The sequence below is a fragment of the Rattus rattus genome, chromosome 1 (genome assembly GCF_011064425.1).
Source record: "Rattus rattus isolate New Zealand chromosome 1, Rrattus_CSIRO_v1, whole genome shotgun sequence".
NCBI lineage: Eukaryota > Metazoa > Chordata > Mammalia > Rodentia > Muridae > Rattus > Rattus rattus.
In genome coordinates this window covers 4,454,407-4,478,858 of record NC_046154.1, presented here as the reverse complement: position 1 = coordinate 4,478,858, position 24,452 = coordinate 4,454,407, and the positions used below count along the sequence as shown (strand labels likewise).

The 24,452-nt window shown below is 49.2% G+C and overlaps 3 protein-coding genes across 4 annotated transcripts in view; 1 reads left to right on the top strand and 2 right to left on the bottom strand.

Moving 5' to 3' along the window:
- The window catches only part of Agrn (agrin), a 32,729-nt gene extending 24,911 nt beyond the window's left edge, over window positions 1–7,818 (bottom strand). For both annotated transcript variants that reach the window (XM_032893132.1, XM_032893140.1), the window contains exons 1-2: window positions 7,532–7,818; window positions 5,573–5,834 (exon numbers count right to left, since the gene is read on the bottom strand). In XM_032893132.1, the coding sequence (XP_032749023.1) occupies window positions 5,573–5,834; window positions 7,532–7,726 (457 nt within the window). In that variant the 5' untranslated portion in view covers window positions 7,727–7,818. The remainder of the gene's footprint in view (window positions 1–5,572; window positions 5,835–7,531) is intronic.
- Window positions 1–24,452, top strand: part of LOC116891772 (ubiquitin-conjugating enzyme E2 R2) — a 618,378-nt gene that overhangs the window by 511,017 nt on the left and 82,909 nt on the right. The window lies entirely within an intron of this gene.
- Window positions 9,703–11,092, bottom strand: Isg15 (ISG15 ubiquitin like modifier). The gene is made up of 2 exons (XM_032893092.1): window positions 10,892–11,092; window positions 9,703–10,264 (listed from the first exon to the last, which is right to left on the bottom strand). The coding sequence occupies exons 1-2, from the start codon at window positions 10,892–10,894 to the stop codon at window positions 9,782–9,784; spliced, it is 486 nt and encodes a 161-aa protein (XP_032748983.1). The 5' UTR covers window positions 10,895–11,092; the 3' UTR covers window positions 9,703–9,781.

Here is a 24,452-nt window from a genome sequence, read left to right as displayed (position 1 = left end):
TGAAGCTCACCTGTTCTCTTTGGTTGTGGGTATTTCTAGGCGCAGGTAAACAGATGGGCTTAGCTTGGCTGCCCTCGTCGGGGCAGGGCCATATTATCCAGCCTCAAACTGCACCTTTGCCTTTTCTCTCTCTCCAAGTCCCCTCAGCCTTAGATAATAAGCACTTCACAGCAGGACAGAGGTACTCAGCCTGGTCCACTGCCAGCATGAAGGGGCCTCTGGAGTTCCTCTTCTAGCTTCAGGCCTAAGGTGTGCCCGCCCACACACCTAGACAGTCATCCTGTTCCAAAGGGTGGCTAGATTAAATTAAAATTTGAGACACAATAGGGCTTTTAGGCAGCCAATAAGCTACCAGATTGTCTTTCCCCTTTCCTTGGCTGGCTAGGCTCTTCCACCTAGGCTGTTCCCACAAACTAAGTACACCAGTCTGACCTTCAAAAGACATTTTGGTGGTTTCAAATGAAGGTCAGATGGGTAGAGTGAAATTTGCACATCAACCAAGTAATGTGTGAGGCCAGAGTGGTCAGGGACTTTAATGGAGATTCTCAATCTTTTGAATTTCGGGAATCCCATCAGGGACCAGAATGACCACGAGCTGCCCGTACAAGCGAAAAGGCAGTAAGGGCAGGGACATTCATGCAGTCTCTTCTGCCCAAACCCTGCTTTGCCAGGCCCTGCCTATCTCCAGAAAGAACCGGAAGAACATGTGATCCGTGCTTGGTGAGTCAGGAGACCTTGGCATCCCTGCTTAATACTCTCTGAGTAGGTGAGAGACAACAGAAATCGGGGAAGGGTAAACACAGCAGGGGTTCTATGGTCCCAAGCCACAGGCTTAGTTCCAGAGGGCTTCATGGAGGGGATGGGCAGCCAGGTATTAGGGATGAGAAGCTAAGGCAGAAGAGGGACAGAGGACCAGAGATGCAGGAAGGAGGGAGCAGAGACAGACCCAGAAAGGAATGAGGCTGGGGCAAGCAAAGAGTGCTAGAGATCAGCAGATAGGTAGGAAGGGCAGCCCAGAAAGGGATTAGTTTGCTTTCTCAGCCAGGGGGACAGGCTGCTAGAGATGGTTTTTAGTACTTTCTTTGCCTCACACACACAGCATCTTATCTACCAACAACCACCTACTGTTCCTTTCATTCACCTTTTTCTCAACTCACTGCTTCTTGAGAGGCCAGCATAACACCAGCAAGACTGCTGCGTTGGCAGCCACAGCAGATGCCCCATGAACCCTTATAGGGGATGGCTGTGGAGTGGTGGTGATTTGACCCACGTGAGAAGGAGGAGCTGATGGAATCAATGATGGGTGACACCACAGGCCACCCTAAGCAGGAGACAGACACCTCAACCCTTCTACCACTATGGTGTCTGTTCTTCCATAAGTGCTGGAACCTCACTTGTGGGTACAGGAGCCTGCACAGGCACAATGCTAGCCTCTATCTTCTGGGACCTAGGAAGTGAGGTCAAGGGAGCTCTCAAACTGACCTCATGCTAGCAACAGATGGGGGCAGAGGGGAGAAAGGGTTGTGTCAGCCTCAGGATCTAGCAGGCTTGTCAAGGTCAGTGACCAAGTTTCGTGGTCACAGCAGCTCACCAGACACATCCTCATTTTAAATGTTTGTGATCTACCTCAGTCATTCCTAGAGGCAAAGCTAACAGAACCAACAGCAGACAGATGCCGGGACTCACATCCCCATGAGGACAGCATCTAGGCTCTGAGCACTTAAATATAAACCCAGAAAACTCAAGGCAGTGAGAACCACCCCACCCCCGACCTGAGCATACACATCTATATAAAGTTCACACAGCTGGAAACAGCCTCAGCCTCTGACGACTGAGCCTACGAACTGAGCCTACGAACTTCCCGGCCTCCAGGCCTGGGAGAGGCCACCTCTATTCCCTAGTAAATTGCCCCTGCAGGGGGCCTTCCTCAGAGGAAATTCTCAGGGTTGGTGCTCAGGAAGGGAGGGGATGAGATCCCTTTATCCCTGGATCCTCCACCACAGATCTTATCAACTCTCCCAGCTTCCAACATGGGTCACACAGGCCCACTCCTGGGTCCCAGAAGGAGGTACAGGGGGCATAGGGCTCTCTTCTTGTTGGTGACTGCCCCAGTGCTTGGGTCTCTTTCTTGATTCTGAGGTAAACAGCTGGTCTGAGTCTCACAGGAGGAAGACAGCTGTTCATCACTTCTGACTTCTGCCTCCCAGGCATAGCAGACAGGCATAGGAAGCAATAGAGGGTCCTTACCAATCAGGAATACAGGACTCTCCTGAACCTCTGTGGTCCTGAGTGTGTCCTCCACCTCCTCTCTATTTTCATCCTGTTCTCTCTTACTTTAGCTTGTAGGAACTGCTGAGTGGATTGGGTTGGGGTAGCCTCAGACCTGGGTCAACACCCCAATCTCCCAATTCCTCAGGTCTACAATAGAGGGCCCATACCCACAGGACTGCTGTGAGGGCTCAAGCATGTGGAAGCAGGCTTTGCTCTGTCCAGAAAAATCCACGTAGACAGAAGTGGTTTCAAAACACCCCTCCCCATTTCTCATTCACAGAAGCCTTCGTCCCTGGATCCCTCCCCCACAAATCTTATCAACTCTCCCAGCTTCTCTGGATAGGGATGGAAGAGTAAGATGGGGACAGAAAAAGACAAAAGTAAATTCCACCAGCTCAGTCTTTCTTACTGCCTACGTAAAGGGAGGCCACTTCCACAGAACTGATAGTATCCTGCCTGTCGCTCACCTATAAGCAAGCACTCTTCTTGCAAAGCCCACCCAAGGCTGCCTTGAGCCCAGAGATGAGACAAGCCCATTCTTGCAGCCGACTTCCTACCAGAACTCCTTGGCATGGAAGAGAGGCCTTTCCCTACCTGGGCAGGCCCTTCTCTGGGGGGGAAGCAGTAGGCATAGCAAGCAGCCTCCAGCTCTAGCAGCCTCCAGCCCAGACCTGCCTTGGGGCGGAGCCCTCAAAGGACTCTGGGTGGGGTTGTAGAGTAGTAGAGAACCTGGAGTCCAAAGGGAGAGCCACCTCCCGCTTCAGCGGAAGGAATGTGGGGGAGGTGAGGGGAAAGAACATGGCAATGGGAGTCTAAGTGTAGCCTGGAGGGCAGTCCTTCCAACAGTCTGACAACTGTCACAATATCCTAGGCAATCCCAGTGCCAGAAGCCAGCCTTAGTTGCTTAGGCTGCTCCTATCCACTGCCTTGGGACCTGGAGCCCTTCTACTCTATCCTTCTAAAAGCCCTGGTCTAGCAGAGAGTAAGGACGGAAAGATCTGGCTAGCTTAGGCCTAAGAGTATAGTCACCAAGACCCCAGCTTCAGAGATGGGAAGGGCCAGGCTGGTCAGGTGCCAGGCTCACTCAACCCTGGCCCCCTGCCCTGTCCTTGTGCCAGGTGCTGGCTGGAACAGACAACACTTCCTTTCTCTGCTCCTGGCTCTTGGTGGGGAAGTGCAGGTCCCCAGCCAAGCTTGCGTCTCTCCTGGGGGGCTTCAGAGAGGGGCCAATCCAACTTTCTCTAGAGATGGGGCGAGGATAATAATGGGCCTATCTATGCTCAGTAAAAGGATTCTCCACTTCCCTGACACAACTTTGTCAGAGTGGTCCCTTTCCAGAAAGAGCAGCAGCCACTCCAGCCCAAAGGTGATGGGAAGGGAAGGGCACATACCTGCCCCAGTTATGCCAGGAATGTGGCTCCCCAGGCAGAGGACCAGAGGAGCCTTTCTGGGGTGGGGGAAGGGTTGGCTGGCGGAGGGGGGGGTAGTTCCTGGAGTGAATGAGAGGTCAGGAGTGGCCCAGATTTCACCCAGTTCCCAATGTGGGTGGGGCAGAGTAGGAGACCAGGAGGCAGAACTGGACATCAGATTGGAGGGTTGAGCTTGCTGAGGATCTAGGATGAGGTTCAAAAGCCTCAGATCCCCTACAGATCAGGAAATGGACCCAGCTTCAGAGTGGGCAAGAGATGTCTCATTTCTATCCTAGATCCTAAGCCCTGACAGCTCCTTGGCACCCAACTTACCCTGCGGCACTCTGGTCTGCTTTCAAAACAGATTCAACATACCATTTCAGCTTCTTACAATGGTGCCCAGGCTCCTTTCCCTACCCCACGGTACCTTTCACATACCTCAAGGAATCTCTTCACACCCCCTGTCTCGACTACTTAGGAGTCTTCAGTCCCATATCTGTCATCCTGCCCCTTCCCACCCATCCTAGCAGCTACTCCTGGGCTCCCCACGGGTAAAATGCTGGTCTGTGAGTCTTAGGAGCTAAATATCCCTAAGCGTCAACCATACCCAGGTGCACAGGAAGGAGGCACTTTCCATGATTCTTCTTCCTAGTGGTCCTGCTCCAAATTAGGCTCTGCCAGCACCAAAGCCAGAGTGTAGCATGGGCATAGCTGGCTTTGTTGAGATGCTAAACCTTGTTCTGCACAGGGTGAACACCCTACCCTGACCTCTGATCTCAGGGGAAGTCCTCAGTTACTGAGTCACAGAACCTCAGGCTACTAGATACACCTGGCTACTAATGATTCACCCTCTTGGTCTTGTAGGGACAAAGGACTATGGTTCCTCCTCAGACCCCTAAACACCCCAAGTTGACTTATCTACCTTTGGCCTCATATACACATCTTCCCCCACTTTTCCTGCCCCCAATTTCCCAAACTACAAACTTCCATAGTAGTACTAGAATCTCTGGTTCTTCTCTACATAGGGTCTCAGAGCCCAGAAGCTGGCCATATCTGGCTGAGAGGCCACAGGGTTTCCCATTCTGGTCCTGCCCCTCCTATACTGATTCCCCTAAGGGACAGGGCTCTAGAGATACCACTCAAGAGTCAAGCCAGCATCAGAGCAGAAAGATACAGGGGATTTAAGACTTCTGGACCGACAGATGTATCACATCAGAGGACCAGAAGTCATGACCCTTGTCATTGCCCTGAAAAGGAAGTTTCTGTCCCTAGCCTTACAACCCTTCCAGTCAGCCATGAGGGAACAGAGTGTAGTAGCAAGGGGAAAAAGCATTCTTTACCAAATTTACCCCCAAAGGTGTCAGTCACCAACTGGGGATGTCCTGAAGAAGAGAGAGGGAAGACCTGGATGGCTAAGTAATCCTGTTCACCTTCTAGAGGATGGCAGCAGAATCCCACAAAGCTGTTCCACAAACTGCCTCTGGAACACACGGAAGAGTTCCCAACCTTCCAATCCCCTGTGCCTAGCCAATCCAACCAGATGTTCAGACTTCCGTAGGAATAAGACAAGCGATGTGCATTTACCCGATCCCAGCTTCCATAGAAAAGGATCTTTCAAGGGGGAATGTCGAGTGCCGAGGAAAACGGAAGACAAAGCAGAGACACCTGTCTCTTTTCAGGACAGCAGCTTGTTTATGGCTCCAAGACCAAACAAAGATTAGCATCAGAGCTTGGGGTTGTTTTAATCTGGGTGGCTAGAGATGGAGCTAGGGGCAATAACGCTGCATCACAGGCAGGCAGCAGGACGAAGCTCTCTTCTGCACCTCACCCAGATCCCATAAATTCTCTATCAGCGAGCCACTGGCCCTTAAAGGAACACCCTCACCACGCACCTTCTACACAGAACTCCACCTCTTCCAGGTTCCGCAAAGTGATCCGCATAAGGCTGGAGTTAAGCATCAACTCATTCTTGTGGGCTGGCCACATGTAGGGTGGTGCCGGGTTCACAAAAAAGATTCTAGTGTCCCCAGTGGACACCTGGTTGTCGCAGATGAGGGGGTCTCCAAAGCCACCAATTACCACCTTGTTGCCACCATCCAGCAGACTCTCCTGGGCCACCACATCTTTGCCTTTCAAGTACCGCCACACTCGGACCTGAGCAGACATGGAAGTAAAAGTGTATTGGTTAGGGTTGCAGACTGGCACCTGGACCCTCATTAGCTCAAGCCAACGTCCACAGTGGACTCCAGCCTTGGGCAGAGATGGTCAAAGGCTGCAGTGCAGTAGACACCTACTGGATTCGGTGATACAGAAGAAGGCATACCACCCTACAAAATTCCCACCCCAGGTTTAACCAGCCCAAGTTCAACTCTAAGGGTCCGGTCAGGACTTACCACTCAGGACAAGACCCTTTAAGGTGAAAGGACTTAGGAGCAAGATCCCAGCTGGGATCTTCACAACAACTCCCCCAGGAAGTAAAGACCCCCTTCTTTCCTCCATAGTCTGCCTGAGTCTGTGCAGCCAAAGCAGCTCTGAACCACGAAGTCAAGTTTGGGCAATGCAAGTTGGCCCCACCCTCCACCTTCTTATTTGGGGCCCCGAGGGCACCCTTTCTGACTGACATGGCTGGAGGATGCAGCCAGCAGTGCCCACAGGACAAGACCCAGAGCCTAGGCACTTTTTGGAAAGGATTTCTATGGAGAAGCCCCTTATTCAGGTGCTCTGGGGATTTGGGATTCTGGAATGGAGGGGGCAAAAAAAGACAATGGGCAGCTTTCCCACCTGCCTAGCTTGTGCTAGGCACCTAAGAACTGCAGCACCTAAAGAACTTCATCTACCTGCGCTGCCCCCAACCCCCACTATTGTGGGAGATCACCCAAACGGGGGAAGCTCACAGTTCTCACACCTCCCCCACCCCAGCCACACCCAGGAGCAGCGGGGAGGAAGTCGGGAAAATCCTGCAGGGACTTGGCAAAGTGCCTTGGCTGGAAGAGGAGGGGGCCCAGCGGGGGGATCCCATGAACACACGCTACTCTGAAAGAAGTCACCATCCTTCTCATTCCCAAAGAGTAAGAACAATCCTATTTCCCGTGAAGTGTCTGAGGGGCTAGGAGAACCAGCAACGGATATTCTGAGGGTATCGACCCCATACCTATTCCAAGGTGCTCTCAAATTCAGCTTTAGTTGAAATAGAGCTGATTCTTCTACTGTATGGTAGGGGAAACCCAATTCTTCCAGCAGTGGTATTGAGCACCTGCCCCTGCTCCTCGCGCACGGGAGACTCAGCCACAGCCCTTTGCCCATCTCTCTGCTCCTGCTCCCGGGACACGCATTCACTGCAGCACCTTACGCAGGCTCCTCGGACTTGCGGATTAGACTACGCACCCCCTTACTCTCTGCAGACCACTCCTCGCCCTGGTAGAGGCCTCCCTCACCACAGTTCGAGTTCGTTCCCACCTCATGCCTCCCCAAACCCTATTCCTTTCTTTTGGCGAGAATGTACACTTGTTTCCAACAAGAGAAAGGGGCTTTGGACAGGGGTGGGGGCAGGCAGTACAGCAACTGGGGCCTGGACACCGAGAAAGGAACCACAGCGGCCCCGTAGTAACTTTCGCCCTGAGCTGCAGAGTTTTCCGGGACCTGATGCCCCACCCGGAGGCTTGGCGGTCGCCAAGGGAGCTCCAGCTGGGGCTGCAGAAACGTTTCGGGCTCGTTCCCACGGCTTGGGGCCGGGGTCCCAGCGGGGCGGCCGGCACGCGAAGGGCGGGCCTCAGGGACGGGAACCACGGGGAAAAGAGCCCCTGGCTGGGATTCCAGAGGGCTGGGTCTCGTGGGGTCCTGTCGGGGCCCACCTTGCATGAGTACGTGTGCTGCACCGGGTCCACGTTGAGGATCTCCTCCACTGTGCCGGTGAGCACCACATTCGCCTCCTCCTCGCGCCGCTCCAGGGCGCGCTCCGGGCACGTCCCGCTGGCGCCCGGCAGGGTTCGCGCAGCCACCACCAAGAGCAGCAGCGGGGCCGGGGAACACAGCCGCAGGCTGACCATGGCGCAGCCCAGAACGGCGGAAGGGAGCCGGGAGAGCGCGCGGGCCGGACCGTGCAGGGGGCAGGACAGAACTGGACCGCAGCAAGGCGGAGGAGGTGGGAGGGCGGACGGCGTGGGGGCGGGCCGGGGGCGGGAACTGGGCAGCACCGCCCCTCCCCCTGGGAGCTCAGCCCGTCCCCCCGCTCCCTACGACCCGCGCGGGCAGCGAACAAAGCCCGGAGACTGCGGCGCCGAGCTGGGGCGGGGGCCTCGGCCGGGTGGGTGGCGGGCCGCCTTGGGGGATGGGAAGGCGTGGCGCCGGGGGCCCCTCCCCCGTCCGCCTAAACTGTCCTCCCACCAGGAAATGCAGCTGAAATCAGGTTAATGTATAATCGAGGGGCGACGTGCTGGGAATTCCAAGGGGCTCGCCCGGGCGCCAAGAGCCGCAGGGCTCTCTGGACACGAAAGGATAGAGGAGCTGGACCTCCGGTTCCCCAACCCCTTGGGTCGGCCTCTCGCTAGGACTGCTCGCTGAGCTCCCCGCGGCAGTACGGGTACCACCACAGCCTCTACGACAGCCCAGCAGGGCTACGCCCCCTGCCGATGGCCGGTCAGCGGTGACTGTTCAGAACTGCGCTCAGACCTGTCCACCAGGCCCCTGGCTGGGTAAGGCAGCGGGATGCATCTTGTCGACCTAGAGCTGTCTTCTCTAGTCTTGCTACAGAACTTACCACGTTCCCGCCCCCTTCCCTTTCCCCCAGCGCTTCCCCAGCTTGGCCTAGCAAGGTACATGGTATAAACTGAGGCCCACGGGAGCCAGGCCAGCGCTAGACCTACAGAAGGTTGAAGGGAAGAGAGAAGACACTGTTCTGTCTTCCAAAGACTGTGTATGGGCCATAGGCCGTTGAACCAGAAGCCATTGTGAAGTGTGAGTGGCAGAACCTCTTCCTCCTGAGAAAGACTCCACCACCGGGACCCTGCCAGGATTCAAGGAAGGAGGTGGTCAAGGAAGATTTGAGGTCACATCTACACTGTGAGAGCCAGCATTACTAGATCTGGGGTCACCTAATCTGGATAAACACAAACACACCAACCAGAAGGGGGTCTTCTGAGTCTCCATTCAAATTCTCTCTCTCTCTCTCTCTCTCTCTCTCTCTCTCTCTCTCTCTTAGATTTATTTATTTTCTATATCTGAGTACACTGTAGCTGTCTTCAGACACACCAGAGGAGGGCATCAGATCCTATTACAGATGGTTGTGAGCCACCATTTGGTTGCTGGGATTTGAACTCAGGACCTCTGGAAGAGCAGTCAGTGCTCTTGACCACTGAGCCATCTCCCAGCCCCATTCAAATTTTCTTAAAAGTCTGAAGGGCCATAGAGGTACTTGCCCTGACTTGTTTGTGTCTTAAGCCGACTCAAAGGCTTGTGATAGAGGAAAAGATAAGATAAAGAACCATCAGGCAGGAAGGGGGTGAAGCTTTTTCAAATTGGGTACCTCCTTTCTGAGATCTGATTTCCTTTTGGACAGATGAGCCCCCAATCCCAGGTGCCCATCTAATCTGTCTAAGGTAGCCTCTTTATAGCCCCGATGAGGTGGACTTGCTAACCACCATGTCCTAAACAGCAGGTGACTGATTTGAGTGGTGAGACCCTGTCCTTCCCTCTGTGGTCTACTGCAACTGGGACTAGGAACACCCACATCACCCTCCTTCACAGCTTACCCAGATAGGTCCAAGAACATTCCTTCACTGTTTCCAAAGGATCTGAGCAGTTAACTGGTCCTATTAGAAGTCTCATCCTGTTACTGGTAGGAACTGACCTGATGTGTCCCTTAGCCACATGTAGACTTGGGGAAGTTTTTAGAGGTGGGCAGAGGCTCAGGACTGGGTCCCAGTAAAAGTATCTTTCTCCAGAAGTGAATTAATCACCCAAAGGGTCCTCCTTGTCTTTTAACTTGGCAACCCAGAGCCTTGTCACCATGGAAAGAAGGCATTTCTGAATGGGACAAGCAAACAGAAAGCAGAACTTTTTATTGTATTGTCTTTTATTACCTACATTGGCTCTGGATAGGGGCCTTAGAAATAGTAGTCCCCTCCCCCCCTCAGGCGCAAATTCATGATCACTGTGCAGTGGGGTGTTAGGCCATACTCCCCCAGTGGCTCTTTGTCCTCCATGGGCCTTCCATTGAAGCTCAGCCAGAATTGGTCTTGGGAGACTTGCTCGTGCTGGGACACCTGCCTCTTAAGCACTTCCACAGTCTGTGTCAGCTGGACCTCATAGACATTGCTGCGGCCCCTTTCATTCCTCACCAGGATGCTCAGAGGATGGCTGCAGTTCTCTACCATCAGCATGACTGTGCTGCCAGAACTAAGGCCCTGCCTGGTAAGGGCAACACCATCCTGTAGCATTTCACCGCTTTGGTGGGCCAGGCGCTGCTGGAAAGCTGGCACACCACTCTGCTGAGCAACCTGCTTCTTCAGTTCTGACAGCATCGTGGAGTTTGTCATGGACACCAGGAACTCCTTGCCCCCCAGCATCTTCACCTTTAGGTTCCAGGTCTGCAAGAATTACATGGATTTAGTAGTGGTTCTCAACCTTCGTAATGCTGCGACTCTAATAGAATGCTTCTGTTCTTTATAATACAGTTCCTTGAGTTGTGGTGACCCCAACCATAAAATTATTTTCATTGCTATTTCGTAACTGTGATCTTGCTGTATGCAGGATATCTGCGAGAAGGACCTCCTGTGAGAAGGTCGTTCAGGCCCCCAAAGGGTTCATGACCCATGGGTTGAGAACCACTGGCTTAATAACTTTGGCTGGGAGTTACCACATGCAAAGCACTGGTTGTAGGGCCAGCCCCCATGTCCCACATCCATCTTCTCCTCAGGGAGAACCATCCAGGTATTGTATGATACAGAGGCCTCAGTTTTAAAGGGTCAGCCTCCCACAACCATCAGATTGTTTCAGTTCACCCACAAAGATATCCTTCTGGGTCCAGCCCTAAGGGATCTAGGGCTGGTAACTAAGCAAAGAACCCAACCCCACCCCCAGCCCCCAAGTGAGCTTTGAGCAACTTTATTCTGCCCCCACACTGAGGCTATTCTGCCTCTGAAAGACCCTATTGAGGAATAGAAAAAAGTCAACTAGAATGAAGCCCATCTGCCTCTGCCCCAAATTGGACTCACCATGGCTGTAGGCTTTAGCACTAGGTCCCCTGAAACTAAGGAGTCTGCTTCTCTCTGCTTCTCTCAGCTTCTGGCTGCTGGCTCTCACAGTCAGAGATTCACTGGGTCAGCTCTCTTAAAGTCTGAGCTGTGGATGTGAGGAGGCGGAGTCTCTGGGCTCCAGAGCTGTTTCTGTTTCGGTTTCCTTTTCCTGAGGCACACCTTTAATGGATGAGAAAAGCAAAACTGAATGAAAAGAAAACTGTAGTTGGGAAGAAAAGAGACAGGCTCTCAAGGGTCAAGTCTGTAATTTGACGTGTCCCCTAAAACTCCCTAAACTCCCAGCACTTCAGGTCCTGCGTAAGGCATGTAAAAGTCAGAACAGGAACTAATAGTAGAAAACGTATTTGCCGTTTGTTAGCTTGGAAATTAGTTATTTTGGGAAAGTGTTATAATAATAAAGAAACTACATAACATAGTAACAATCAGAATTACCCAAAGATATTGGTTATTAGTTTAGAACAATAGTTTTCAAAGCATAGGGAGTTGGGGTAGGTGGGTTGTAGGAAGCATTTCTCTCCTGTAACAGTTTATTAAGACCTTATTGTAGCTGGGCAGTGATCCATACCTTTGATCTTAGCCTCGGTGAGGCAGAGGCAGGTGGATGTCTGAGTTCAGGGCCAGCCTGCTCTACAGAGCAAGCACCAGGACTCTGTCTTGAAAAGCTAAGAGAAGAAACAAACAAACAAACAAACAAACAAACACTATTGCTTACGTAAAGATACATTGAGTCAGATGAGTTTGTTTTTTGAAGTAGTCTTGCTATGTAGTCTATGCTGACTTCAAACTCACTTTGAAATTGGCCTTAAACTGGTCCTTCTGTCTCTTCTGCTTAGGTTCTGAGATTTTAGTCACACATCTTCTGTGTCATTTTCGGCAGTGCTGGGGATAGAACCCAGAGCTTCGTGAATGCTAAGTAAGTGTTCTAACAATTGAGTTATATACTTAGCACTCAGGTTTTTCTTAAGGTTTAGTTTTAATTATGTTGATATAAAGTATTAGGGGGCCGTTGTGTATATGTGAGTGCAGGTGCCCTTGAAATTTAGAAGAAGGAACTGGGTATATAAATTTTGTTTATCTACTTTGCATATAGGTTCTTGTACATGTAGAGGTCAGAGATTAATGTCGAGCGTTTTCTTCAATCACTTTCCACATAGACATCACTCCAGCCCAATATTTAAAAGAAAATTAAAGAAGTAGGATCTTTTCTTTCTTTCCAATGCCTATATAACAAAGACAGCCCATTTCACAAGTTAAACATTAACCATTAGTATGGCACCCATAGAGGAGATGTGGTTCTTGAGGTTTCTTCCCTCTATGTCCCCTGCTTGTCTGATGTCTGCAGGAGGCAGAGGTCCAGGGGATTCCACACAGACTCCTTCATTTGGCTCAACATAGGTCCATAGCTGCGAAAATTACAGCCCAGCCTTCTTGTCAACCCCAAGATAGGGACTGATTCTTGTATAGAAGGTATGGGTATGTGTATCTGGGGTGTTGGAATACAACATTTCTAGAATACTCTGGGAGTGCCGTACCTGGCCTCTTGAAAGCATCCATCTCTCTGAAGAACCAGTTGTGAAGGCTTTGAAACTCCTCAGTGGAAGTGGCATTTTCAAGCTGAAGGTGATGGTTCACTCCCTTAGTTCCAGCACTCGGGAGGCAGAGGCAGGCAGATCTTTGTGAGTCCAAGGCCAGCCTGGTCTACAGAGTGAGTTCCAGGACAGCCAGGGTTACACAGAGAAACCTTGTCTCAAAAACAAACAAACAAACAAACAAACAAACAAACAGTGCCATTTTCTCTAACCCAACAAGCTAGCCTCTTTCTGTGGCTAACTAAAGCAGATTTGAACCACCAGGAGGGTGTCCAGCCCCTCCTGTGCTCTCAGGCCACCTCTATTGAGTGAATGCATGGAGGCAGCTGGCAGGCTATGCTGTGCCTCGTAACCTGAGAACAAAACTCAGAATGAAAACAGTAGCAACCATTAAAATAATAATGGCCCTGTCTTTCTTTATTTAAAAAAAAAAAAAAGGATTTATTTATTTACTTTGTATATGAGTACACTGTAGCTGTCTTCAGACACACCAGAAGAGGGCATCGGATCCCATTACAGATGGCTGTGAGCCACCATGTGGTTGCTGGGATCTGAACTCAGGACCTCTGGAAGAGCAGTCAGTACTCTTAACCTCTGAGCCATCTCTCCAGCCCGGCCCTGTTTTTCTTATTCTCCTTTAAAAAAAAAAAAAAGAGAGAGATTTTGAATTTGCCGTAATTTTGGGTGTGTGTGTGTTTTGAGACAGGGTCTCACTATGTAGCTCTAGCTGTCCTGGAACTTACTCTGTGGATTAGGCTGGCCTCAAACCCACAGAGCTCTTCCTGCTTCTGTCTCTTGAAAGCTACATTAAAGGCATGTGTAAGTATGCCCCACTTGCCCTAACTTTTTGAGTTCTTCTTTGCTGGACTTAGCAGTGGGGTAATTCAGAATACATCCTTAGCACCATGACATCATCCCATCTGGTTTCTGTCACCACTGATATCCTTACATTGCATGAAGTTGTCCTTCCACTGCCCTGTGGTATCAGCTGATGTCACCCATCAGATAGGTGAGCAGAACCAGTTGACCTCCCTCTAGTCTCGGTGGCTGGTTGTTGGTTCATCTTTTTACCCAGGTCATTTCTCCAAAGCTTGTGCCAAGGCTTCTGTGTTTGTTACAGGCTCCTTGCTGGAAACAACACTGCACATGAGCAAGTGATTTTCAGCTGATCAGACAAGTGGCTGTCTTGATACTGCTAGAGTCTTGGGTAGGACTGCGAGGAGACGCAATGGCTCCTGGCTTCGCAGCCTTGAAAATTTGTTTTCTAGCCTTTGGAGAAATTTCCTAAGAGGTGATCATGAACTTCACTCCATATCCCCCAATGCTTCCTTTCCGAAATTAAGTGAGCCAGGAGCTCCGCCCCAACCACTTACTTCACCACTCTAACCGCAGAGCTCCTTTTGGTGCACTGCCCTTAGATAGTGGACTTCAGCGTCGGGTTCACGTTTGTAGCCCCGGTCTTCCTGGGGACTGGTTACACGTAACAACCGGAGAGGGCGGGCCTCAGGCCGGGCTGGAGTCTGGCCCTCCTATTGGCTGGGAGGAGTGTGGGAACTGAAGTCCAGAAGCATTCACAGGCCCCGCCGCTGCCCCCCGCGCCCCCCACCCCCGCCTTATTTAAGCACGCAAGTGCTCGGGCTCGAGGTTCACTCTTGTAGGTGCTCGCCCACTCTGTGCTCACTTGGGCGCTAGGTGCACTGTGGAAAGCCGAGCGTCTCAACCCTGGCCTGGACTCTGACCAATACTAGCTGGACCCCAGATAAGTAAGACAACGCTGCCAAAACCCCTGCAAGGTTGAGGAAGGGACAGTGGAACACTGGACTCAACCACTACTCCGCCTAAATAGTCCTCCAAGTTGGAGAAGGGGCGGCGAGCGCGCATCAACGCAAGCATGGTCCTGCTCCAGACCATCATTCAGAACGCGCGCATAGGAAGGATGTGAGTGAGGGCTAGGATGAAGCACTCAAAGAGTCCAGTTCTCAGGGCTTACTGTGGCCCTCAGAGCCTAAGATTCAGAGGGTAGGGTAACTCTCTGGCTTGCCACCCATCCTGTATTCTTGCCTCCAGAGCTCCCAGCTCACAAAACTGGGGACAGCTGACATCCTGGAGATGACCATAAGATATCTGAGAACCAACGTGGTCGGGTAACAGCCGTTGTGTAGGTGACGCTGCGTGGAGGTGAGATATGTGCAAGAACAGATTCCTGCTCTTGCTACTCCCTGACCCTGACCCTGACCCTGACCCTGATCCTGACCCTGACCCTGACCCTGACCTTGAGATCTCAGCAAGATTACTTTGCTGATCCTGAGATCCTGCAAGTCCTGGGCTCTTTTCAAAGAGTGCCTCACTGAGATGTTTCCTGGCGGAATGTGAGGATGTCCCAGCCGGTGGCCTGTGCTCCTGCTTACTTAGCCACCTGGCAGCCCACCTGTCCCAGCTGGAATCCAGGTGCTGCTCCAGGTGCTGATAGCTCTGCCTCCGGGGCTTTTCTGCTTTTCGTAGTGTACGTGCAGAAGCTTTGACTACAGCTGACTCCAATAACCTTTTATTCTGGGCCTCTGGGCCAGAGCTGAACCCGGAGGTTATAGAGGTGGCCAAGTGTGGCTTGTCCTACGACTGCAGGCTTGAGGCCTAGACTGTACCAGAGGATACTTATTTAGAGAGTCGAGTGGCACTTTTGTTTTGTTTTAAACGGTATGGTTCAATAGCACTATGTCCTAGCTCTGGCATCCCTGACCCAGGTCATTTCCCAAGCCCTTTGTCTAGCCAGGGCATTTACAGATGTGTATACATCCCCTCATACTCCAGGGTTGGCTTTGCTTTGGTTAGTGGTGGAGTCTGCAACTGCCCTCAAACATAATAGGTACCACCAAGAGGGGGCAGCCAAGAAGGTGACAGTCACCAAGTTGTCTCAATGCAGGAAGGTAATTGGGGAGTATTGGAGGACGATTCTGATTTAAAACTCTCTCTCTCTCTCTCTCTCTCTCTCTCTCTCTCTCTCTCTCTCTCTCTGTGTGTGTGTGTGTGTGTGTGTGTGTGTGTGTGTGTGTGTGTAATGCATGTATGTGCCAGTATTTATCCATGGGCAAACAGAGGTGGGGTGTGGTGGTGATGAGGGTGGTCCATGCCTTTCATCCCAGTGCTTTCAGGAGGGAGAGGCAGGCAAATCTCTGAGTTTGAGGCCAGCCTGGTCTACAGATCAAGTTCTAAGACAGCTAGGGCTACAGAGAAACCCTGTCTCAAAAAACAAAAACCAAACCAAAACCCAAAATCAAAACCAAAACAAAACAAAACAAAACAAAAAACCCAAAAACCCCAAACACCCAAAACTCTCATTGAACTGAAAGGTGAGCCTCTTATATAGGCTGGCTGGCCAGTGAGCTCTCAGAATTTGTCAATCTCTGTCTCCTATCTCTTGCGCTGGGCAGTCATGTCTAGCTTTTTACATGGGTTTAAACTCAGTTCTCCATGCTTGTAGAACAAGAGGTTTTACCCACTGAGCCATCTCCTTAGCCGTGGCACTACTGGGCATGGTGGCACATACCTTTAATCTATGCTTAGGAAGCAGAAGCAGGTGGATCACTGTGAGTTTGAGGCCAACCTAGTCTGCATGGTGAGTTTCAGGCTAGTGAATTCCAGGCCAGCCAGGGATGCACAGTGAAACCTTTTCTTTAGGAAAAAAAAAAAGATAAATTTTCCTCTCTTCTCGCATCATTCCTAGACTCGAGTGTACAGAGTATCTGTTATTTACTGTATGGAAGCATCACCTGCCAATAAAAAAACTTCTGGCCAATGAGCTAAGGCGGAAAGTAGGAGGTAGGACATCTGGCAGAGATAGAATTCTGGGAAATAAAAACAAGAGAGGGGCTAGATGGCTCAGTGGTTAAGAGCTCCGACTGCTCTTCCAGAGGTCCTGAGTTCAATTCCCAGCAACCACATGGTGGCTCACAACCATCTGTAATGGGATCTGAAACCTTCTGGTGTGTCTGAAGACAGCTACAGTGTACTCACTCTACAGTGTACTCACATACGTAAAATAAATAAAAATCTTAAAAAAAAAACAAGAGAGATTCACCCCAGAGTGCTGAGGAATTGGAGGTAAAAAGACAAGGAGGGGAAACCAGCCACATAGATGAACTCAGGTTATAATAAAATTGAGTTATGCGCTAGTTGGAGAGCAAGCCAAAGCTTGTGGCCCAGGCCTTTATTAATAAATAAGTCTCAGAGTCGCTATTTCTGGGAACTAAGTAGTCGGGAGGAAAACCTCAACACTCAAGAGAGACTCATGAGGAGTCAAAGACCTGAAGCTCATCCAGCGGGAGAAGATTGGGGTTCCTTTCTGCATTATCCTGATCACTGGCATCTGGATGCTACTGAAGACACCAGGCACAAAGGCTAGGACACTCATACCCCACAAAGGCACCACTGTGCTCCTTATGTCTCTTTATCCTCAAGAGTTGCAGCTGAGTGCTGTGATTTCCTTGTGTAAGGGGTGGGCCCATCTCAGGTTTAGCCTGCGGGGTCTTGTGAGTGGCATGGAAGCTACACCCAAGCCACCATGAAGTAAGGCAAGGAACTCGATCACAGGTTGATCTACCACCTCCTTCAACAGGATATCCCTGGAGACCCTCGCATCGAGCTGCATGTGCCTTGGAGAAATCTCAGTGAGCCTTGGCTAAACTTGTCACTTCTGCTTCCCCGCTGCTTTTCATCGTCCTGAATTTCCAGGGGCTGGAGCCAGTGATCCTGATACATGCTGTAACCTTCAGACCTGCGGGAGGAGGACAATGGTAAGAAGGAACGAACTGGAGGATTTTCTTAGCAGGAGAGTCTGTGTGGGAGGTGGGGAACTGCTCACTGCAGAAAGGTATACAAGGAAAGGGGAGTTACTCATATCTAGGCTTCACCTTCAGGAGGTGGGAGGGGGTATTTTCTGTGTGGCCAGGGGAAGAAGTGTCACCTGAGATGGCACGAGGAGGTGGGTCATATTGGCTCTGTAGTGAGAATTCTGGGATTTTGGTTTCTTTAAGAAAACACAGAAACAGTGTAGGAATGTTTTGTTTTAATCTCAGATGTGGAGATATGGGGCTGTTTCATAGCAGTTAACTATGACTTGCCTTGTGCTCTAGCAGAGGTGCGATTTTGCCAGCTGCAGATAGTTTCCGTGGTTGTGTGACACTTGGAATTCTGGAGAATTTCAGACGGTTTGTAAATGCTAGGGCCCCGAGAGGCAGGGTGGATCGGTTGTTGGTCATTGTTGATTGAGGTTTATTAAGTAGTTGTACACACAAAAAAATAAATTATATATCCTGCTGGTGAAGATCAAACTTGTTCCAAGGAACTCAATTCCTAATTAGCAGGAAGTAGTCTAACCATAACATCACCCCCCTTAACACCTGACTTTATTCAGAAAGCTCTTCCCTTTCCTCTAGATCCTTTTTTCTCTCTTATCTAGTCTTAGGGGGTTAAAGAGAAGAACCCATAAAGTAGTCAAAGGCCAGCTACAGGACCCCTTCCAGAAGAAGTGCATTCGGAAAGAGTAGTAATTCTCCTAAGCAGACCCCAGCCTAACTGCCACACTTCTTGTCTTCTGTAGTTTGTTCTGGACATCCTTAGCAAAGGGATCAGTTGATGCTGGCCTCCAGGCCTTGGCACAACCGATGGCATGATGGAAGTGCCATTTGGGCCATGAAACTCAGCACAGAGAAAATAAAAACAAAAATAAAAACAAAGACCTAATCCATCAAGTCCCACAGTTATTGGGAAGTCCCCAAACAAATCTACTAACCTTGCTTGTGTGTGTGTGTGTGTGTGTGTGTGTGTGTGTGTGTGTGTGTGTGTGTGCGCGCGTGTGCATGCTTAAAAACTCAATCTGAGAAAGGCTTGGGAGTGCAATGGGGTCTTGAACATCCAGTGTAGTCATTGGCCAGCTAATAAAGGCTTTCTAGTGACTTGAACCCATTTCTTTTCTTTTCTTTTCTTTTTTTTAAATTTATTTATTTATTTTATTTATGTGAGTACACTGTCACTGTCTTCAGACACACCAGAAGAGGGCATCAGATCCCATCACAGATGGTTATGAGCCACCATGTGGTTTCTGGGAATTGAACTCAGGACCTCTGGAAGAGCAGTCGGTGCTCTTAACCTCTGAGCCATCTCTCCAGCCCTTGAACCCATTTCTTAGTAGTCTTCTCTCATGGATTCATTACAGCAACAAAGGGGCAACACATTCCTTTGATCCCAGAACTTACTTCTACAGAAAATAGACCAGGCTAGAACCACCGTCAATATCAATGGTGGAGTCTAAGCTGAAGCCACACCAGGTCTTCCTATCCTGAGAGACTCTGAGTAGTCACTGTCAGCAGAGCCACTCTTTGATATCTCCCATCAGGGACTGTGAGATCATAAAGGTTTTCCATTTCAAGTGACTTAGTTTTTGTTATGAAGATAATCTCTATATAATCCATTAAGAAAATGTAAAGAACAGAAGCTGTGAACACTAAAATACTCCCTGAAGGTCGTATTACAGGCCTAAGATCACCTAGAGGCCATGGGGCATGAACGAAGTCAGAGGGTTTGAATCTGGAACAGCTCCTCTGTGATAACTAAAGAATAAAGATGAAGGGACCACTTAATCAGTAAAGCACGAGACTCTTAATCTCAGGGTCATGGGTTCGATGATGGGAGCACGAGCACTTTCTGTGTAGTTACCACAGAGATGTAGCACGGAGCTGGTGGTTCAGATGTGCGTTTTGGGCTGCTATTAGCAGAAGGCCTGATGTATGACCGTGGAGGTAGGAGGGTAACATAGGGATACTTGGCCATCATCACAACTTGCTAAGCACTCACAGGATGAAGTCACCTGAGTCAACAGGAAGCTTCCCATCTACAGAATAGGAAAATGGATGTACTGGTTTCATTTAAGGAATTTCAATCAGGTATGGTAGAACACACCTTTGATCCCAGCCCTTGGGAAGCAGAGGCAAGAAGATCTCTTTTGAGTTTGAGGTCAGCCTGGACTACATTTTGTATGTTTATCTCAAAAAGCAAAAAAATGGGGCTTTAGCTGTGTGTGTTGGGACACACCTTTAATTCCAGCACTTAGGAGGTGGAGGCAGGAGGATTTCTGTAAGCCTAGTCTATTGAGCTCCATGCCATTCCAAGCTATATACTGTGACCCTGTCATGTCATAGAAAAAGAAAAAAGAAAAAGAGACGGTAATAGCTTCAGCTATGGGTGGTGGCATCCACTTGGGTTTTTGTTTTTGTTTGTTTTGAGGCAGGCTCTCACTATGTTGCTCTGGCTGTCCTGGAATTTACAATGTAGACCAGGCTGGCTTTGAACTCTCAGAGGTCTTACTGCCTCTACCTCCCAAGCTTGATGACACACATTTGCAATCCTAGTACTTAGGAGGCTAATGCCGGAGGCTCTCAATTCTGAGGCAAGCTTTAACTACAGAGTCAGACCTTGACGGAGGGGGAGGGGGAGGAGGAGAGGCTTTACAGGAGATATTTTTAAAAATGAAAAGATAAAACTACAGACTAGGAAGAACACTGCAAACCACATACATAAGGGCTTTACCCCTTGGACTATTGCACCACTAGAAGGTAGTGACACCGGCATTATTTAACAGTTTCCTTCTAGATTGAAACATTTTGATGTGCATGGAAGCTCTTTAAACAGGAAGTAAATAACTCAGAGTTTCAGGAAGTTCCTGAAACTGACCAGATTCCCTAGATCTCTCCTGCCAAAGTAAGCTGAGAGTCCCTTTAGACTAGCAGAGACAAGCTGCAAATAAGATGCTAAGACAAGCTGAGCTGCGGAAATCTCTCAGACCAGACTAGTAGCCAAGAAGACACAGTCCAGCCAAGCTTCAAAGACTCGGAAGAAGCAGAAACCAGCCGAGCTGCTTGGAAGAGGTTTTGGACCATCTGAAGCACCCAGAAAGGACACTCTCCAATCCGTTAGGCTGCCTGCAGGCTGTGTAGTAGTTCCTAGCTTTGTGAGCCGTCATCCATGCTGGGGTGGGCTTTGGTAATGCAATTAGCTATCTGAGTGCTGTCAGTAACCCCATTAAAGCTCATTGATTTATCAAGTTGGACTCTGGTGGTATCTGCACTTTGGTCTGTTCCTATCTACAGTCAATATGTGTGTGTTGTGTCTCTCCAGTAAAAGTTTTGTCACACGACAGCCAGTGAGTTAGCTCAGCCGGTGAGGGTGACTGCTTCCAAGACTGGGGATCTGAGTTTCATCTCTGGCACCCAAATGGCAGGAGAGAACCAATTCCAATATTTGTCCTCTGACCTCCACATGCATGCTACAGCACATGCATGTCCACACATACCTACAAAACAAATAATTGTAGAACTTGCTAAGCATGGACAGGGTTTCTATTGCTATGACAAAACCCATGACCAAAAGCAAGTTGGAAGGAAAGGGTGTTTTCGGCTTATATTTCCACAGCACTTTTATCATTGAAGTCAGGACAGGAACTCAAACAGGTCAATATCCTGGAAACAGAAACTGATACAGAGGCCATGGGGGTGGGGCGTGTGTGGCTGGTGCTGCTCACTGGCTTGCCTCCTATGGCTTGCTCAGCCTACTTTCTTTCTTTCTTTCTTTCTTTCTTTCTTTCTTTCTTTCTTTTTTAAAAAGATTTATTTATTTTATTTATAGATGGTTGCAAGCCACCATGTGGTTGCTGGGATTTGAACTCAGGACCTCTGGAAGAGCAGTCAGTGCTCTTAACCACTGAGCCATCTCTCCAGCCCTCAGCCTACTTTCTTATAGAACCAAGGACCACTAGCTCAGGGATAGAACCACCCATAATGACCTGGACTCTTATCAATAACTAATTAGGAAAATGCCTTACAGCTGCTCTTGTGAGGGTATTTTCCTCAGTTAGGTCTCCCTCCTTTCATGTAACTCCAGTCTGTGTGTCAAGCTGACCAGCTTAAGCAATGGTAGTCCACACGTTTACTCAGCATTTACAAGGCGGTTCTCTGAATTCACCAGCCTGGTCTGCATAGCAAGTTCCAGACTAACTAGAGCTACACAGGGAGACCCTGTCTTTAGAAACTGTAGAATTCGGGGCTGGAGAGATGGCCCAGTAGGTAAGAGTACTGGCTGCTTTTCCAGAAAATCCGGGTTCAATTCCTAGTACCCACATGTCAGTTCATACCTGTCTATAACTCCAGTTTCAAGGCTTTTGACACCCTCACACAAACATACATCCAGGCAAAACACCAAGGAATATAACATAAAAATAATTCTAAAGGGCTGGAGAGATGGCTCAGTGGTTAAGAGCACCCGTCTGCTCTTCTAGAGGTCCTGAGTTCAATTCCCAGCAACCACATGGTGGCTCACAACCATCTGTAAAGAGATCCGATGCCCTCTTCTGGTGCATCTGAAGACAGCTACAGTGTACTTATATATAATAAATGAATAAATCTTAAAAAAAAAAAAAAGAAAAAGAATTTTAAAAAGGAACTACAAAAATACTTTTTTGAGACATGGGGGGGGGTCACTATATAGTCCTGGCTGGTCTGGAACTGTGTTATGCAGATGAAGCAGGCCTCACATTTACAGAGATCTATCTGCCTGCCTCTGCCCCCTCTCTGCCTCTGCCTCTGCCTCTGCCTCTGCCTCTGCCTCTGCCTCTGCCTCTGCCTCTGCCTCTGCCTCTGCCTCTGCCTCTGCCTCTGCCTCTGCCTCTGCCTCTGCCTCTGCCTCTGCCTCTGCGTGCTGGGATTAAAGGTCTGCATTACCACACCTGGCCCCTAAGTTTTAAGCATGATAAATGTAAATCAGCTGTGGGGATTCACATTCGTAATCTCCGAACTCCAGAGTCTGAGGCAGCAAGATTCCCTTGAGTTTGAGATCATTGTGGTCTACAATGTGAGACCCTGTCTCAAAAAATTTGATAAATGCAGTAGGGTGGATGAACTTAATTTCACACAGTACAAATATATACTGTCTATGAAGTAGAATAAGGTAGAAAAGACCAGTTATTAGATACTGATTTATTGGGTAATTTAGTGATTTTCCTAAAGCACTACTTGTACTGCCTGTTCGCCAAGAATGACTTCACTTGCTACCTGGAACAGAACGACTTGGAGAAATAGCTGTAGCAATGGATTGCGACACTTGCTGACAGTATGCTTCTGTAAAATCTTGCTTGTTAGCCCTAGCTTGTGGGTATCATAACTTCAGTCCACTGGTGAATCCATCTCTCTTCTACTCTCATTGATGTTAGATGCTGCAACACGTGATTCCATTTACATAAGCTTCTGGACAAGGTGACTCACTTTACAGTGACAGAAAACTGGCAATGGTGTCTTGAGAGGAGGGGGAGGAAAAAAATCACTAGGACAATTGGCTCTCCGAGATTGGCATCCTCACTGAATACTTATGTCCAAGTCTAGCATTGTATACTTTAAACATTTGCAGTTTGTCGTGTGTTAAGCTCAGTAAGACTATTTTAAAATAAATCTTTTTTAAAAATCAAAGCTGTGTGTGTGTGTGTGTGTGTGTGTGTGTGTGTGTGTGTGTGTGTGTGTGTGTGTGTGTGTGTGTGTAAGGACAACTTGCAGAAAGTTGGTTCTTTCCTTTGACAGTAGAATTTTGGCGCTCTCTCGTGGCCTCCAGGGGCACTTCAGGCAAAGCTTTGTCCTTTTGAGCCATCCTTCCTTTTGGCCCACTCATTTGTTGGACCTACTGATCAGGCTGCGGTCGCTTCTACAATTAACTGTACTACGAACATGTCACCTTCCTACCCAGACTGAGAATACTTACAGATCCTTTCCCTTGGACAGACATCTGCTCCCAACCTCTCACTGAGAAGGCTCAGAATTGAGGAGTGAGTGGAAGAAAGGGCTTCTTTCTGAAGGCTGAGCCAACTCCTGTAAGTTTGTTTCAGCAAAGCCTTCCCTCCTGGCCCCACAGTAAGACCCTTTTCTATCCTAGTCCTGCCACCCCCACTTCCCTCTTGTTGAGCCTGTATTCTTTTTAATTACTTACTTAATTAATTAATTTTATGTATGTGAGTACACTATAGCTGTCTTCAGACACACCAGAAGATGGCATTGGATTCCATGACAGATGGTTGTGAGCCACCATGTGGTTGCTGGGAATCGAACTCAGGACCTCTGGAAGAGCAGTCAGTGCTCTTAACCTCTGAGCCATCTTTCCAGCCCGACCCTGTATTCTTAAGTGGGAAGGCCAAAGCATCTGTCTAAAACTCTGTCAGATCATATCATCCCCCACTCTGACCCAGACTTCCACAGCTGTTTTATTTCATGAAGTCCATAAAATGCTTGGCTGCCATTTCCCTGGTCATAGATCCACATGCGTGCATCTCCTAAGCTATGATGAAGTAACACTGCTCTCTTTGTAGGACACAATGCTGGGTGTCTTAGGCCAATATGGGAACAAACCAGTGTGCTGTGTCCCACCAATACCAGTAGCTGGGGAAAGTAAAGCAAGATTATTTTCATGGGTTTTGAAGCAGCCAAAGAAATCTAACCCCTCCTCCCTTTTTTAGATAGAATCTTATGCAGTCCAAGTTGGCTGCCCTTAAAAGTCCTGATCTTTCTGGTTTTACCTCCTAAGTGGGATTACTGGCATGTACAGTCATGTCTAGAGCAATAATTGTGTGTGTGTGTGTGTGTGTGTGTGTGTGTGTGTGAGAGAGAGAGAGAGAGAGAGAGAGAGAGAGAGAGAGAGAGAGAGAGAGAGAGAGAGAGAGAGAGAGTGGTTTGTTCTATGTGGTCCTCCATAACTGTCCTGAAGCTTGCTATGTAGACCAGGCTTGCCTTGAACCCACAGAGATTCACCTGTCTCTACCTCCCTAGTGCTGAGATTAAAGGTGTGAGCCATCATGTCCAGCTTAGAACACCATGTCTCTGAGGGGATAAGCAGTATCCAGGAAC